The 15,954-nt window shown below is 45.5% G+C and overlaps 1 protein-coding gene and 2 pseudogenes across 1 annotated transcript; 1 reads left to right on the top strand and 2 right to left on the bottom strand.

Annotated features, from left to right (window-relative positions):
* Positions 1-2,052: 2,052 nt before the first annotated feature.
* LOC147706716 (5.8S ribosomal RNA) lies at positions 2,053-2,205 on the bottom strand (annotated as a pseudogene).
* A 1,848-nt stretch (positions 2,206-4,053) lies between these two features.
* On the bottom strand, positions 4,054-4,746 carry LOC147706715 (18S ribosomal RNA; annotated as a pseudogene; the record flags this gene model as incomplete).
* A 9,989-nt stretch (positions 4,747-14,735) lies between these two features.
* LOC147706714 (epidermal differentiation-specific protein-like) lies at positions 14,736-15,257 on the top strand. The gene has a single exon (XM_086925571.1). It carries the CDS (start codon positions 14,736-14,738, stop codon positions 15,255-15,257), a length of 522 nt encoding a protein of 173 aa, XP_086781697.1.
* The last annotated feature ends 697 nt before the right edge of the window (positions 15,258-15,954 follow it).

The following is a 15,954-nucleotide window of genomic DNA, read 5'->3' as shown; positions in this document are numbered from 1 at the left end:
TTACAGATGATGATCAACAGGATACAATGAAGGGCAGAAAAACAAAGAAATACATTATATATCTTGTTTATTAAGTTTTTTGATTGTGTTAATAAAAACATAATTTTATTCGTAAAAACAATTGCATCATAAAACAATTTACCAAGTAGAAAAATATATGTTGACGCGGCGTTTCGGTGAATGAAATTGTCACCTTCTTCAGGACACTTTTTTCATCATTAAAAACAGTCTAGATAAAACAAAATTTAAAACACTTATTACAGAAGCTATTATATTCGCTTTTGGTTCTAAACATTCATTTTTTATACTAAAAGGACGAACCCTCAGAGTGCAGAAACAGATTGTATGCACAAAACAAATAGGATTGTATAGTGAAGACTAAGGGTTCGTCCTTTTAGTATAAAAGACCGCCCTCTCTTGCTCTTATCCAGCATATCATTAATATTCCATGAAAGTGCAGTGAGTTTTCCCAAGGAGTTGTGAGGCTGTGTATTAGTCAAACAGCCAGGGGGCTGGTCTCATTGACTGTCATGTCACGGATGCAGATGTGTTTTTGCAATACATCAAAAAAATGGCAGGCAGGAGAAGGGCATGGCTAAACCAATATCATAAAAAAACAAGAAAAACAATCTATGCTAGCTCCATCCCCTTCCCCACTTTTCTCTCTGCTACATTTCTTTAACACGAAGTACCTGTTGTGATACAACTAGGGACGGAAGCGTGCTAACCTTAGGTGTGTGCTTCCCCACTGTGTGACACCTCTCCCAGAAATCCCCATTTACCCAAAATCCCCCTCGAAACACCCATGAACACAAATAAAAACAACTAAACTGAGTACAAATCAATGCATGGATGCCAATCATTCCTTATCACCACCACTTAGTCTCAATGTCAGCGTGGTTAGGCCTCTCAATGTTCATTAAGATGGGGTAAGGCAGAGGGTCTTAGGTAGCCAACATTATGTAGAGAGCTGCCACATCGTGAATGATCTGCACCACAGGCTGTGAATGCAATTGTCCCGTGGGGTACTGTACGGTTCATGGGAGCGTGCCCTACATTCTCACCAGCGGTTCCTATGTCCTGGGGGCTTCTGCTCCCACCACCCTCAGCCTCACCCCACCCTACGCATCCCATATGCCCCCGGCTGCTCAAGTTGAGGTGTTCTTCCATTAAGTCCCACGCGGCTTCAGGTGTGCCAAGGAAGAAGAAATTGTCCTCATAAATGACTTTCAGTCGTTCCAGGAGGATGAGCATATAATGAACATTCAGGGCTCTCAGATTCTGCTTCACCCCCAAGAAGGATGGCAGCCTGTGCTGGGGCTTGTGGATATACTCCAGGAAGATAATCACCACAAGTGACTGGAATTTCAGATATCCCCAGGAACGAGCCACCCGGAGGATGGCATCTGGATCTGAATAGTTGAGGATGGAGGCAATAAATGGACAAGGTGGTGAACCCATATGAGGTTTAGCATGAAGTGCCCTATGTACCTTTTTCACTACGAAGCAGGGGGAGACCTCAGTAGTCTGGGGTAAATGCAATTGGGTGGTAACTCTGCTCCTTCCAGGATACCCAAGTTGTATGTTTTGCCATGTCTGATCTCAGGTTGTAGTCGGAAGAATGTTGCTGGAGCGTCAAAGGGGGTTGCCGGAGAAGGCCAGGCCCCTGCCGAAGCAGGGGCTTGGTATCCCAGCCGTGCGTGCCCTCTTTCTCCGGATTGGATCTGGAGTGGTTTTGCCCTCCCCGGGAAGCCGGCTGTGGAGGTGGGCACCCGAGGCGCATGTGCACAGGAAGCGGTGGGACACCACAGACAGCCCCTCACAGCACACAGCCAGGCACACTGGGACAGGCCTGGGGTGGCCCGGTCACCAGACCCCCTACTCGGGGGCCAGGCACGAGGGCGTCGAACCTCCGCGGCAGGACCTGGCGAGAGACTCTGCCACGGGCAATTGGGGGGTCAGACCTTGTGGGGGGATGAAGGAGAAGCGGAGCTAACCCTGTGACAGCCCCAGCTGCATTCCGGGGAAACCCTCGGGCGATTGACGATCGAGCAACCCTCAGACAAGCATAGTGCCTGGAGGAACCCGGGGACGCGAGGTGCGGTCGAAATGTCAATGATCAATGTTTCTTGCAATTCACACGAATTCTCAAGCTAGCTGCATTCTTCATCGACGCTCAAGCCGAGGGATCCACCGCCTAGAGTCACAGGCAACTTTTTGAAAATGTTTGGCGGGAACAAGGCGACGCCATCCGTCCACCGCCCACGCAGCAAGACGGCCTGGGTGCCCATTTAAGGCTTCCCCTCCGGGAGTCAGACTGCACCGTTGGGAGAAAAAACATTGACAGGTGCTCGGCCTGAGAATTCTCCCCCAACCACCCACTGGCAAGGAAGGGGGCTCCCAATGCGAGGGAACGGACCGCATGAGTTTTCAAACCCCTCGGCCGGGCCGCACGGGACTAGGTCAAACCAGATACTTGGCAACGAGGGACGATCGCTCCACCTGCACATCAGCCGTCTGTCAATGGGTGGCCGAGCCATGCTGGCGGGCTGGCAATCAGCCCGCCTCACCCTTTGCCCAGGTTAGAGGTGCCAAAAGGGAAGAGCCAGGCAGCTCCCCATCCCGCACAGCTCCCACCGAGAGGAGCCGGGGTCCCCTCACAGCCCCTCGGCCCTTTTTCTTCCAGGCTGCCCTGTCACGCAAGTAGGGCCGCTCCTCGTTCACCCGGACCCTGGTTGAGTAGGGACTTGGCTGCTGTTGGGCCCAGCTGGTGCCAGGGCCTTTTGAGGGAGAAGTGATACCAGCCCAGGTATGCACTGCCATTCGGTTTACCCCCACTACCGTGGGGGTCGTGATGGGTGAACTTGGGTTCCGTCTTGGAGAGGGACAGGGGCCCATCCCTCATGCCCGGTTACTCACGTGTCGGTTGGGCCCTCCCCAGGGGGAAGAGGCCCCCCGAAGTCCCAGTCCTCACCCAGGTACTCCATGTGGTTGCGGACCGCTCCACAAGACAGGGCACGCCGGAGCAGGGCTGGGCCCTGTGTCTAGGGTGCGTGCTTGCAGGAGGCAGCCGAGGGCTTTGGGCTGATGCCATCAGTCGCTCGAGCTGCTCCGCCGGTAATGATCCTTCTACAGGTTTACCTACGGAAAACGTTGTTTCGACTTTTACTTCCTCTAGATAGTCAAGTTTGATCGTCTTCTAGGCTCTCCGCCAGGGCCATTGCCGACCCCAGCGGGGCCGATCCGAGGACCTCACTAAACAATACAATCGGAAGTAGCGATGGGCAGTGTGTTTAAAGGGCAGGGGAAGAGAAAGCAAGAACTACCTTGCAATGGTTAATTAAGTGGTCCTATCAAAAGGATCCAAGGGGTAAGGTGACACAATTCAACGCTTCAGAGCCAATGATACACCATATAAATTCAGAACATCTTGTTGTGAAAATAGAAAAATGTATTGATTAAATAACAATTCATAAATGGAATCCATAGAAAAACTTTAGAGCATATATACAAACATAGAAAAAATATAGGGATTAATATGTGTCATGATTAAAAATTCATACTGAGAAAAGTGTTTATTCACGTCCCACTCACTCCCACAGTCATTCGCTAAACATACATACGCTTCTCAGTCTCACTCACTATAGAAATAATACAGTCATACACAAGCATTCATAGGGGAACCTAGGGACTTGCAAAACCACATTCAATAGTTGCTAGGACTAGATACCAGCCCAGGTATGCACTGCCATTCGGTTTACCCCCACCACCGTGGGGGTCGTGATGGGTGAACTTGGGTTCCGTCTTGGAGAGGGACGGGGGCCACCCCTCATGCCCGGTTACTCATGTGTCGGTTGGGCCCTCCCCAGGGGGAAGAGGCCTCCGAAGTCCCAGTCCTCACCCAGGTACTCCATGTGCTTGCAGACTGCTCCAACAGACAGGGCCCGCCAGGGCAGGGCTGGGCCCTGTGTCTTGGGTGCGAGCTTGCAGGAGGCAGCTGAGGGCTTTGGGCTTATGCCATCAGTCGCTCGGGCCGCTCCGCCGTTAATGATTCTTCTGCAGGTTCACCTACGGAAAACGTTGTTTCGACTTTTACTTCCTCTAGATAGTCAAGTTTGATCGTCTTCTAGGCTCTCCGCCAGGGCAATTGCCGACCCCAGCGGGGCCGATCCGAGGACCTCACTAAAAAATACAATCGGAAGTAGCGATAGGCAGTGTGTTCAAAGGGCAGGGACTTAATCAATGCGAGCTCATGTCCCGCACTTACTGGGAATTCCTCGTTTATGGTTAATAATTGCAATCCCCAATCCTTATCATGAATGGGGTTCAGCAGGTTACCCGCACCTGTTGGGGAAGGGTAGACACACGCTGATCTGTTCAGTGTAGCGAGCGTGCAGCCCCGGACATCTAAGGGCTTCACAGAAATGTTATTGTTCGATCTGTTGTGGCTGAACGCAACTTGTCCCTCTAAGAAGTTGCACGCCGACTGCTGGGGGATGCGTAACTCTTTAGCATGGAGATGTCTTGTTTGTTATCAGAATTAACTAGACAAATCGCTCCACCAACTAAGAACCACCATGCACCATCACCCACAGAATCGAGAAACAGCTATCAATCTGTCAATCCTTCCCGTGTCCAGGTTGGGTGAGGGTTCCCGTGTTGAGTAAAATTAAGCATCAGGCTCTACTACTGGTGGTGCCCTTCTGTCAATTCCTTTAAATTTCAGATTTGCAAATATAATCCCCCCAGAACCCAAAGACTTTGGTTTCCTGGAAGCTGCTTGGCGGGTCATGGGAATAACACCGCCGGATCGCTAGTGGGCATCATTTATGGTCGGAACTACAACGGTATCTGATTGTCTCCGGACCTCCGATTTTCGTTACTGATTAATGAAAACATGCTTGGCAAATGCTTTTGCTTTGGTTCGTCTTGCGCCAGTCCAAGAATTTCACCTCTAGCGGCACAATACGAATGCCCCCGGCCATTCTTCTTAATCATGACCCCAGTTCCGAAAACCAACAAAATAGAACCAAAGCCCTATTCCGTTATTCCTAACTAAAGTATGCAGGCGACTGGTCTGCTTTGAACACTCTAATTTTTTCAAAGTAAATGCTTCCGACCCCCAGGACACTCAGTCAAGAGCATCAAGGGTGTGCTGAGAGGCAGGGGCTGGGACAGGCGGTAGCTCCCCTTGCGGCGGACCGCCTGCTCTATCCCAAGATCCAACTACGAGCTTTTATTTGCATCAACTTTAATATACGCTATTGGAGCTGGAATTACTGCGGCTGCTGGCACTAGACTTGCCATCCAATGGATCTTCGTTAAAGGATTTAAAGTGTACTCATTCCAATTACAGGGCCTCGAAAGAGTGCTGTATTGTTATTTTTCATCACTACCTCCCCGAGTCGGGAGTGGATAAGTTGAGCGCCTACTTCCTTCCTTGGATGTGGTTGCCGTTTCTCAGGCTCCCTCTCCGGAATTGAACCCTGATGCCCCGTTACCTGTGATTCAGAAAAAGGGGTGGTGATGCCAGAAACTGGTCCCCGGAAGCTTGTTTCCTTCCCAGTATAAGCATTGGCTTGGTAGTTTGGTCTGCCCTGTTCCCATGATGCACTGGGCCAGGGACAGACTAATTTGCATGTAGCCAGGTTCTGAGCTGGGATGGTGCAGTGAGCTAAAAAACGGTGATGGATCAAGCCCTGATCTGTTGACGGGGTATGAGTGTTCTTTTTAATTCAGATACTCTGTCCATCACCACCCCCTTTTCTGAATCGTTTTGTCCACCATAAGCGTGGAAGGGTATACTCAGATGTGAGTCCCTTGCTCATTGCACCATCAGGATTCAAGCAAGCCGGGCCGAAGACGGCTGTAATGCCAGAAACCAGTCCCCGGAAGCTTGTTTCCTTCCCAGTATAAGAATTGGCTTGGTAGTTTGGTCTGCCCTGTTCCCATGATGCACTGGGCCAGGGACAGACTAATTTGCATGTAGCCAGGTTCTGAGCTGGGATGGTGCAGTGAGCTAAAAAACGGTGATGGATCAAGCCCTGATCTGTTGACTGGGTATGAGTGTTCTGTTTAATTCAGATACTCTGTCCATCACCACCCCCTTTTCTGAAACGTTACCTGTGGTCACCATGGTAGGCACAGAAAGTACCATCCAAAGTTGATAGGGCAGACATCCGAATGTATTGTCGCAGTCACAGGGTCATGCGATCGACCCGAGGTTATCTAGAGTCACCAAAGTGACTGGGCGAGCCCAGATTGGTCTTGGTCTGATAAATGCATGCATTCTGGGAGGTCAGCACTCATCGGCATGTATTAAGCTCTATTAAATGGTGCATAGGTCTGGACAATGGAATTTAAGCTCTGTGGAAGGCGCTTAAGGCTGGAAGATGAGATTCATCCCTATTAAAAGGTGCAAAGGGTTGGAAGATGGAATTCAAGCTCTGTGGAAGGTGCATAGAGCTGGAAGATGAGATTTAAGTTCTGGGGAAGACGAATATCTCTGGAAGATGAGATTCAAGCTCTGTGGAAGGTGCATAGGGCTGGAAGATGAGATTCAAGTCCTGGGGAAGGTGCATAGGGCTACAAGATCAGATTCAAGTTCTGGGGAAGGCGCATACGGCTGGAAGATGAGATTCAAGCTCTATGGAAGGCGCATAGGGCTGGAACATGAGATTAAAGCACTGTGGAAGGCTCATAAGGCTAGAATATTCAGTTCAAGCTCTGTGGAAGGTGTATAGGGCTGGAAGATGAGATTCAAGCCCCATTAAAATGTGCATAGGGCTAGAAGATGGGATTCAAGCTCTGTGGAATGCGCATAGGGCTTGAAGATGAGATTCAAGCACTATTAATGGGTGCATAGTGCTGGAAGATGGGATTCAAGCTCTGTGGAAGGCACATATAGGGCTGGAAGATGAGATTCAAGTTCTAGGGAAGGAGCATAGGGCTGGAAGTTGAGATTCAAGCTCTGTGGAAGGGTCATAGGGCTGGAAGACGAAATTCAAGCCCTATTAAAAGGTACATGGGGCTGGAAGATGGGATTCAAGCTCTGTGGAAGGCGCATAGGGTTTGAAGATGAGATTCAAGTTCTGGGGAAGGCGCAGAGGTCTGCAATATTTTATTCAAGCTCTGTGGAAGGCGCATAGGGCTGGAAGATGTGATTCAAGCTCTGTGGAAGGTGCATAGGGCTGGAAGATGGGAATCAAGCTCTGTTGAAGGCACATAGGGCTGCAATATGTGATTCAAGCTTTGTGGAAGGTGCATTTGGCTGCAATATGTGATTCAAGCTCTGTGGATGCATAGGGCTGCAATATTTGATTGAACCTCTGTGGAAGGCGCATAGGGCTAGAATATTCAGTTCAAGCTCTGTGAAAGGCGCATAGGGCTGGAAGATGAGATTCAAGTTATCTGGTAGGCACATAGCGCTGGAAGATGAGATTAAAGCCCTATTGAAAGAAGCATAGGGCTGGAAGATGGGATTCAAGCTCTGTGGAAGGCGCATACAACTGGAAGATGAGATTCAAGCCCTATTAAAATGTGCATAGGGCTGGGAGATGGGATTCAAGCTCTGTGGTAGGCACATAGGGCTGGAAGCTGACATTCAATAGCTGTGGAAGGCGCATAGAGCTGAAATATTTGTTTCATACTCTATGGAAGGTGCATAGGGATGGAAGATGAGATTCAAGCCCTATTAATGTTGTAAACCCTTTTATGACACAATTGTAAATTTCCCGATTCATCCCTTATAAAGGTATAAATCACTATGTCCTTATATAGGCATAAGAATCCTAACCATATTTAGTCATAGCTCATGCAGTCCAAATACGGCAGGGCTACTTCCACTAATTCCAAAAATCTTCAACGATTTCTTGGAAAACTCGGCTTTAGCAGCTAGGGACTTTCCCTTGCTCAAGAATTGACTTGTCCAAGAACTCATGGAATTTTCAAAGAACTAAGAGTCTTTAATGACATTATTATGTCCACCTTTACGTCAAACTCGGCAACTTCTAGGTATAAATATGCCCACACTTGCCTTAGCAAACACACAGTGGTTTGAAGCAGTTCGACTATCTACTTGCCCGAAGCATCCTGCTACTGCAAGTGCTGAAGGAAGCCGACCCTCCCATTTGATGCACTGAGAGAGACGCTATCTTTTCTCCTGCCGAGAAATCCAGCTCCAGTGTTTCCAAGCTACCCTTGCGGGTTGCTGGGAAATAGATTCCTGAGCCTGACCTTCTTCATTCCAAACTAAGGTACGGAGCTGATTAGACCCTCAGAGAAATCTTGGACTGATTTTTGGTAAAAGAAAACTATATTTATGCTACACCTCACTTACTTCTTCCCTCCTACTAAGCTTAGGTTAGGTACATCGGGGTAGGCGTATTGTAGAAGCACCAGTTGAGTACTTTTAGCCTCTGTTATTTATGTATGTATTTATCTATGGTTTAGGAACCATACAATGCTCCTATAGTATTATTTTATTCCACTCTTTATACTGTATGCATTATATTTCACAACCAGTTTTACGATTGTAGCAGTTGACTGAGTGAAATATCTATCTATTGACTAGGTGAAATATCTATCTTTTGTTTCCACGATTCTGATGATCAGTTTTATCTAGGGGAAACAAAGTTGTCATGTTTATTGTGGTTGTCAGAAACAAATCCCTTCTTGTGAATTCACGAACGTTTCTAGTGACCTCTGAGCTAGCTGGCACTCACTATTAAGTCTAATGTATTTGACAGACACTCAGTTGACCTCAGCCTTACGTCTAATCTATAGGATATATTATTCTAATGCGCAGAGCCTATTGGGAATATAGGAACTACACTACATTAAAAGGTGCATAGGGCTGAAAGATGGGATTCAAAATGGCATTCCAGAGGAACAGTGGGTAGATAGAGCAGGAATATGTTGCCAGGTTTGTGGCTCGGAGTCTGGTAAGGGTTATGCCAGTGGCAGAGTGTGTACCTGGGACAGCTGCAAAGAGGCACAAGTTCACTCAATGAAACGCATAGTAGAAGGAATGCTTTATGCTGCCCTGAATTGACCCCGAAAAGTACTGTTTTTAAGGGTAAAATACGAGGTTGGAACTAAAGCAGTGCCACTCAAACCAAATGTCCCTGCCTATAAAGCTGAATTTTCATCATCAGTGATATTGTGTATTGCTCATTATGGCGCCAAGCGTTTTAATTATCAATCAGTTTAAAAGTAAAAAGAGTCAGGAGCTGAGCAGCGTCCGACACCTGATTAGTTTTCTAGAGAAGGGAAATAACATTTGTTTACAAAAAAAAATACATAAGGAACCTCAATATTTAAAAACAAAACGTTTGAAGGCCACTGTACTAAGATGATATCAAGGGCACTAACCCCTAGATGCATCATTGTAACATTTTGCGATTTCTTAATTGCGAAAATTAAGGAATCGCAATTAAGAAATCGCAAAATGCTATGCATCAAAAGATAGCAAATTATTTTGCGATTCGGTAATTTTCCTTAATTGCGATTCACAATTTGCAAATCGCAATTAAGGAAAACCCTTCCCATTGATTCCTAGGGGCCAAAAGGCCCCTAGGAATCAATGGGAAGGCATTCACATTTTGCGAATTTCAAATTGCGATTCGCAAAATGTGAATGCAATTTCAAGGGTGCAGGGGGGGTTCAAAGAACCCCTCCCAGCACCCCTGAAATTGAACTGTAAGTGCAATTTACACACACATGACCCAAGGACATGTGTGTGTGTAAATTAAAACTTTCAAATATGCAACTACTGCATGTTTGAAAGTGTTCTATAAATTAGCATGAAGTTCAACTTCATGCTAATTTACCCCTTCCAAATTGCGAATTCGCAATTCTAAAGTAATCATGCATTGCATTTAAGAAATCGCAAAATTGCGGTTTCTTAAATGCAATCGCAATTTTAGAAATCGCAACAAAATTGCGATTTCTAAAATTGCGAAAATACCAAAATGCTTGATGCATCCCAAAAACGGGATTTGCATTCGCAAATGGACGAATTTTGCGATTCGCACCGTTTGCGAATGCAAAAACCCTTGATGCATCTAGGCATAACTGATTCTCCGTTGCTCGCTAATACTGACCTTGTGTTTTTTAGTTTTTCAAAGTAAGTGAAGTCGCTCTAAAGATAAGATATCCCGAATGAAGCTGCCGTCCAGGTATAGCTCTACTCACCCACTTTCTCGTTTGTTACCTCGCTCGCCCCTTCGCCGCCTTGATGGCGTGCTAGCTCTCTCCCTCAAGAACTTTTGATTATAAAGCTCTTGCAACAACTGGAGCAAACCCATTTGAAATGCAAATGTTTGTCTGCTGGAATTTCCTAAAAGTGCCTTAGGCTCTATTTTTAATCAACAAAACTGTGCTATAAAGTACAAGAAAAAGACAGCGGGTGTGAACATTTCCTTTGAATAAAACTGCACCGTCATTTTCTAAAGAAATGATCCGATTTTCTCAGTAAGGACCCAGGGTTTGTGGGTGGCCACTCCTCCTCCTCCCACATCCCTCCCTGAGAGAGTATAAAAGACCCAGGGATCGAGAAAGGGACATCCGCCTCTTCTCCCTGAGTGAGCAAGACTGTCAGTGTGCTCTCTGCTTGAGACACCCCCTCATACGGACCCAAGCTACGGTGAGCAAAGGCAGCCAGGAGACTGCATTATATATAGCGCCTACTACCCCTGACCAGGTGCTAAATTGCTTTACCCTGGGCAGCATGCTGCTACAGAGCCGAAGCTTAGTAGTTAACCGAGTGTTATTGGCTAGTATTAGTTAGTGGGATTCATTCATCAAGTAACTCCAAGAATTCATTTCAGTTTCTTTATATTGGATTCTTTAATGGTACATTAGTGGGGCTATATGAGTTCATGCAGACGGTTGGTCTGGTCAGCACATGAGCGTCTGGTGTGATTGGTCATTTTCAGGTCGCAGCTGTGTGACATTGAAAGTGATCTTTGCGATGGGTGGTGGACTATGCTCGCAGTTACAATCATAGAGATGACAGCGAACATGCATGTGACTTTGAGAAGTTTGTGCGTACAGACAAGACGCATGCAGAGGATGGGTCATTTGAAAGAAAAAAGGAGAGGTGACAATCAGAAATTTTAATTAAATGTCAGTTTTCATGCTGGATTTTGGAGTGTAGAGGACAGACACAAGACTAAGAAAAAAAATAGACAAATTCCCTTTTTTTCCCCCTCATGTTGAGGTTTTATTTATTTATTTATTTGTTTATTTTTCTAAATTACAGAACATACAGCGTTTAACATTGTGGTGTGTGACCTCCCACCCCTTCTTGTACAAAACGAAGACAAGTTTACAATAATAATCAGGGACATCAAAAATATTTACAAAGAAGCATCTAAGAAAGTATAAGGATATGAGGAGAAAGAGACAAGTAGAGCAAAAGAAAAAACGAAAGAAAGGAGCAAAGAAAGAGATAGGGAGAGATAAAAAGATAGATGAGGGAGAAAGGAATTAGATAAAAGATTTACTCAGAGCGCTCAAGCCACGTGGGAAAGGTCCCCATATGTCCAGACCCTTTTTCTTGCCTTTGCGACCTTTTTGGGCATATGCAGCCCGATTCATCAAGCGAAATTGCGCTCGCAAAGGGCCAGATTCTGAGAATCTTGCCCTTTGCGAGTGCAATTTTTGTATTTGGGATTCATCATCCCAAATGCAAAAATTGCTATTAGAGAAATTGCATATTTGCGAGGAATTGGATTTAAGGAATCTCTAATAGAGATTCCTTAAATCCAATTCATCAACCAATTTGAAAATGCAAATTCGCAATATTTGGTCACAATTTACCACGAAGTCTGACTTCGTGGTAAATTGCAAAAAAAGAGTAAAAAGCACTTTAGTGCATTTTTTTCTTTTGCATGTTACACACACACATGTCCTTTGGACATGTGTGTGCGCAACACCTGTTTAAATTTGCATTTAAGGGGTGCTACAGGATGTCCTTTTGGGGTTTTCAGCATGTTGATAAATTTGACCTCTGAGAATCCGGCCAAGCCCCCCACCTGAAAGAAAGTTATAAATCGCTAAGTACTTAAAGGTGTCTTGTTGTTTTACGCCATATATGCTTTGTAAGTTTGCAAAAGTGTTTACTCTCCCATTTGCGATTAAATCCCATAGTTTTGAGATGCCAGGTTTGTACCACTCTGCTAAATAACTTCGATCAAAAAAGCTAGGCAGGTCCCAGTTTAGGCTGAGGAGGGTGCGATGATTAAGCCTTCGAAGACCATATATCCTACGTATATTACAAAACACCTTAAAGGAGTTCATCAGCGTCTTAAACCGGACGTGCTTATAGTATCCGTAGGATACCTGTCTGAAGAGACAGCCGCGAGCCTCTTCTCCCAATAGTAACAGCAATGGAGACGGCAAATCGGTTGGAGAGGTATAAGGGCGTACCGTAATTAAGTCTGTGCTATATTGCAAAACTGATGCCCAGTAATAAAGTACTATATTTGGCAGAGCCCTTCCCCCCGCTCTTTAGGGAGTGTCAGTTGTCTTAGGGCCCGTCTAGGCTGCGCGAAGGCCCAGATGAACTGCGTAAGAATTTGCTGAAATTTTAATAACTGCGCTTTGTTAAATTCAAGTGGAATAGAGCGAATGTAATAGAGCAGTTTTGGGAAATACGTCATCTTGATCACATTACATCTTCCCACAAGTGTCAGATGCAAGTTGTCAATTGCTTTAAGGGATTTTTTTGTTTCAGAGGCCAAAGAGACAAAGTTCTCTGTTACTATGTTATCAAGATTTGTCATTATTGTCACCCCCAGATGCTTAGCTTTTGGAACCACCCTGCTGTTATTCCAATGGACTTTGCTATTGGTTATTATCTGAGTTTTAGAGCTATTTAATGCATATCCTGAGATTTTTCTGAACAACTGTGCTTCTGACTCTAGTGCTAGTATTGCACTTTCAGGGTCTGGAGTAGTAATGGCCGGGTCATCTGCATATGCCAAGATCTTGGTGTTTAATCCCTGTGTTCTAATCGCTAGAATTGCCAGATTTTTTTCAATTTTCCTAATTCTTGCACATTATTAACTATGGTCTACGACTCGATCTAAAAGAGAGATCATTTTACTTTAACAAAAGGTGAGTCACACAATAAGCCTTTTTAGTCCTATGAATTTCTAAGAATAAACAATGCTAACCTTGAATTCAAGGAACTAGCACCTGATATGCTCGACTTATATTCACAGAATCTCCACATACCCACTGGAGAACTTCCCTTCTGGACAAATCAACTTGTATCCTGACAGTTACTTTAACCCGGTCTCGAGCGGAGCCGGGTCGGAATTATCACCGGCACGGCAGTGAGATTCTTTTCCTTCCATAACGCGATAATTAATGCGCCCCCCACTAGGGGCCTTATCTCATTGAATGCAAATCCTAACTACCATTGGTAGTACTCCTTCTTATGCTTCCCTTTGTCTCTCCCCTTTCCCCTTTGTGGCATTACAGACCTGTGGTTTCATAGCCATTACCTACAGGTAGGATGCACCCCCCCGGTTATATCCCAAAGCCCTGTTTTTCCTTTCCACTCCCTTACTCCCCCATCCACATTACAATCTCCACCATGATCTAGGATCCCCTTACCCTTACATTTCACTACGCCCTTTTGCATCACTCGAAGAAATGTTGCATTAATATGTGAATTTATTAAGTGTTGTAAATACCACAATTATATAGTCACCGTCGACCCACTTCCCTCCTTGCACTTGTCAGGACAACATTCACAGGTACCAGGTTGGTGTTGTGTGCTTCCACTACTGTATTACATTTTACTTACTCACAATACACTCACCGTACACAGTTTTTCACCATGTATAGTCACCATTTGAAGTCTTCTTATTGTTACCATGCACTCCATCCATTATTTTGTATCCTCCCCAGCCCTGAGGAGTCGCGGAAACAGTGTTTTCTTGCGACAAAACACGTGTCGGCTGGCTTTTAATGAACAATAAAAGAGGAACCGAAATACTGGTGTCCCACATCTTCGCCCATGGAATTTGAACTTTATGTCCATTGTGACATCTATTTTGCTTGAACTTTTACATAAGTGTGCAGCAGGTCTTGGTCTCAAAATGCATCACTTTACATCACAAACACATTACACATAGACACTGATTCATACGTGTGTGAATAAGTCCACAGGAAATGTTACATAAGACTGAGAACTACAAGTGTAGGAGTCACACGTCATCCATACTGGTAGGCAGTATAGTTTAAGAGTGCTTGATCTGGAGAGGCACACACTCAAGGGCTTATTTACAAGGCTCTCCTGCCACCGGAGCCTCACTTTTTTGACGCATTGCCAAGCAGCGTGCTGGTCCATATTTACAAGGATACACAAAGCCGCTGTGCATTGGCCTTGTAAATACGGCCCATTTTCACCCATTACTTTTAAAAATTCAATCACTGAAATGAGACTCCTCTCCATTATTTCAGCCGCGCCAGTGCTTCAAGTGTATGCTGTGCAGATTAACATGATCCTGCAGAAGGAGACAGGATGCTTTCAATAAATAATATTAACTAGTTGCTCATTTTTCACCATTACAGAACGACCTGCAAGTCCAGCTGCTGCTTCTCCTCAGGGCGACCAGGTCACCCCGTCTAAGAGACATCAGCTTGTGCTTCACCCGAGAGACACTCTCAGCACCTAAGCAACAGTCTGCTGACTTTAAGCGCTCACAGGAGAATCGAAGATGAGGACCATCTACTTCTACAGTGAAGCCAACTTCCAGGGTGAAGCTTGTGAGCCTGTCACAAAGGACCTTTCAAATCTGGCAACACTTGGGTTCCTGAAGCGGGCCAAGTCAATGAAAGTGGTAGGGAACTCCTACGTTGTCTTTAAAGACATATCATTCAAAGGGGAGTTTGAGTTATTTGTGGAAGGGGACTACAAGGATCTGAAAGAATTTTCCGAAGCTATCTCGTCAGTGCGAGTTGTGAAGGGCGGTCTGAAGGATCCACAAATCAACATCTACGAGAAGGAAAATTACAGCGGCAAATCAGCCACCATAACATCAGCTACCCAAAACCTGGATTCTTATAAAATGAATAACATGATCTCTTCCCACAAAGTAGCCAAAGGAGCCTGGTGTGTCTATGAGCAAGAAAATTATGAGGGTGCCAGAATCGTGGCCCTGGCCGGAGACAGCCTGGGTGATTATAACGCCATCAACTTTGGCAAAAAAGCCAGCTCCTTGAAGCCTTATGAAGGTTGAAGAAGCTTCCTCAACATAAGAGTTTCGAAGGCATGGCCTGATTGGTCAGCTCCCTTGTGTCTACCATTCACTCTACTTCGCACGTTCCAGAGAGACTTTAATCATGAGCATATCTTCTACATTGATTCAACACTTCCAGCTGATTTGTTTTCACAATCTCTCTCTTCCTCTCTCTATTTACCTGAACAGGTGTACAAGGTGTGTAGCTTCTGCTTCACCTGTCTCATTTCTCTCTGCATGAAATAAAGTAGCACTCGCAAAAATCTACTGCTGCTGTTGTCTGTGTGGTCTCTCTTTAGTCCTGTGTCTTGGACTGCAGCCCACTGTAGAAAGATGTGTGTTTTACAGTACACACTGAAACTGTGCTGTCTCCATATGGTGCCACCAGCTACTTGACCGGGGGGTGAAATGGGGATGGTATCAAATCTTAGATAAAAACAGATTATGTTTGCTTACCTTGGCCATTAAGAAGTTCCCTGAAAAAATCCACTGATCCCAAAAGTCTAATGTAGGTCTTATTCACTTCTGTGTTGTATGAGAGAGGTCTGTGGACTAATGAGGGCTGGAGGTAGAATACACCCACACACCCACGATTAACACAAATGCACACACTTTATGGGTAACTCTCAACGCATATATACTAGGGAACTACATGGCTGCATGCCCCCTGCTTCCTCCCTCCTGCTCCTTGCCCTAT

The sequence above is a fragment of the Lissotriton vulgaris genome, chromosome 6 (assembly GCF_964263255.1).
Source record: "Lissotriton vulgaris chromosome 6, aLisVul1.2, whole genome shotgun sequence".
Taxonomy (NCBI): Eukaryota; Metazoa; Chordata; class Amphibia; order Caudata; family Salamandridae; genus Lissotriton; species Lissotriton vulgaris.
The sequence above is the reverse complement of the archived record's forward strand: the minus strand, read 5'-3'. Positions and strand labels throughout refer to the sequence as shown.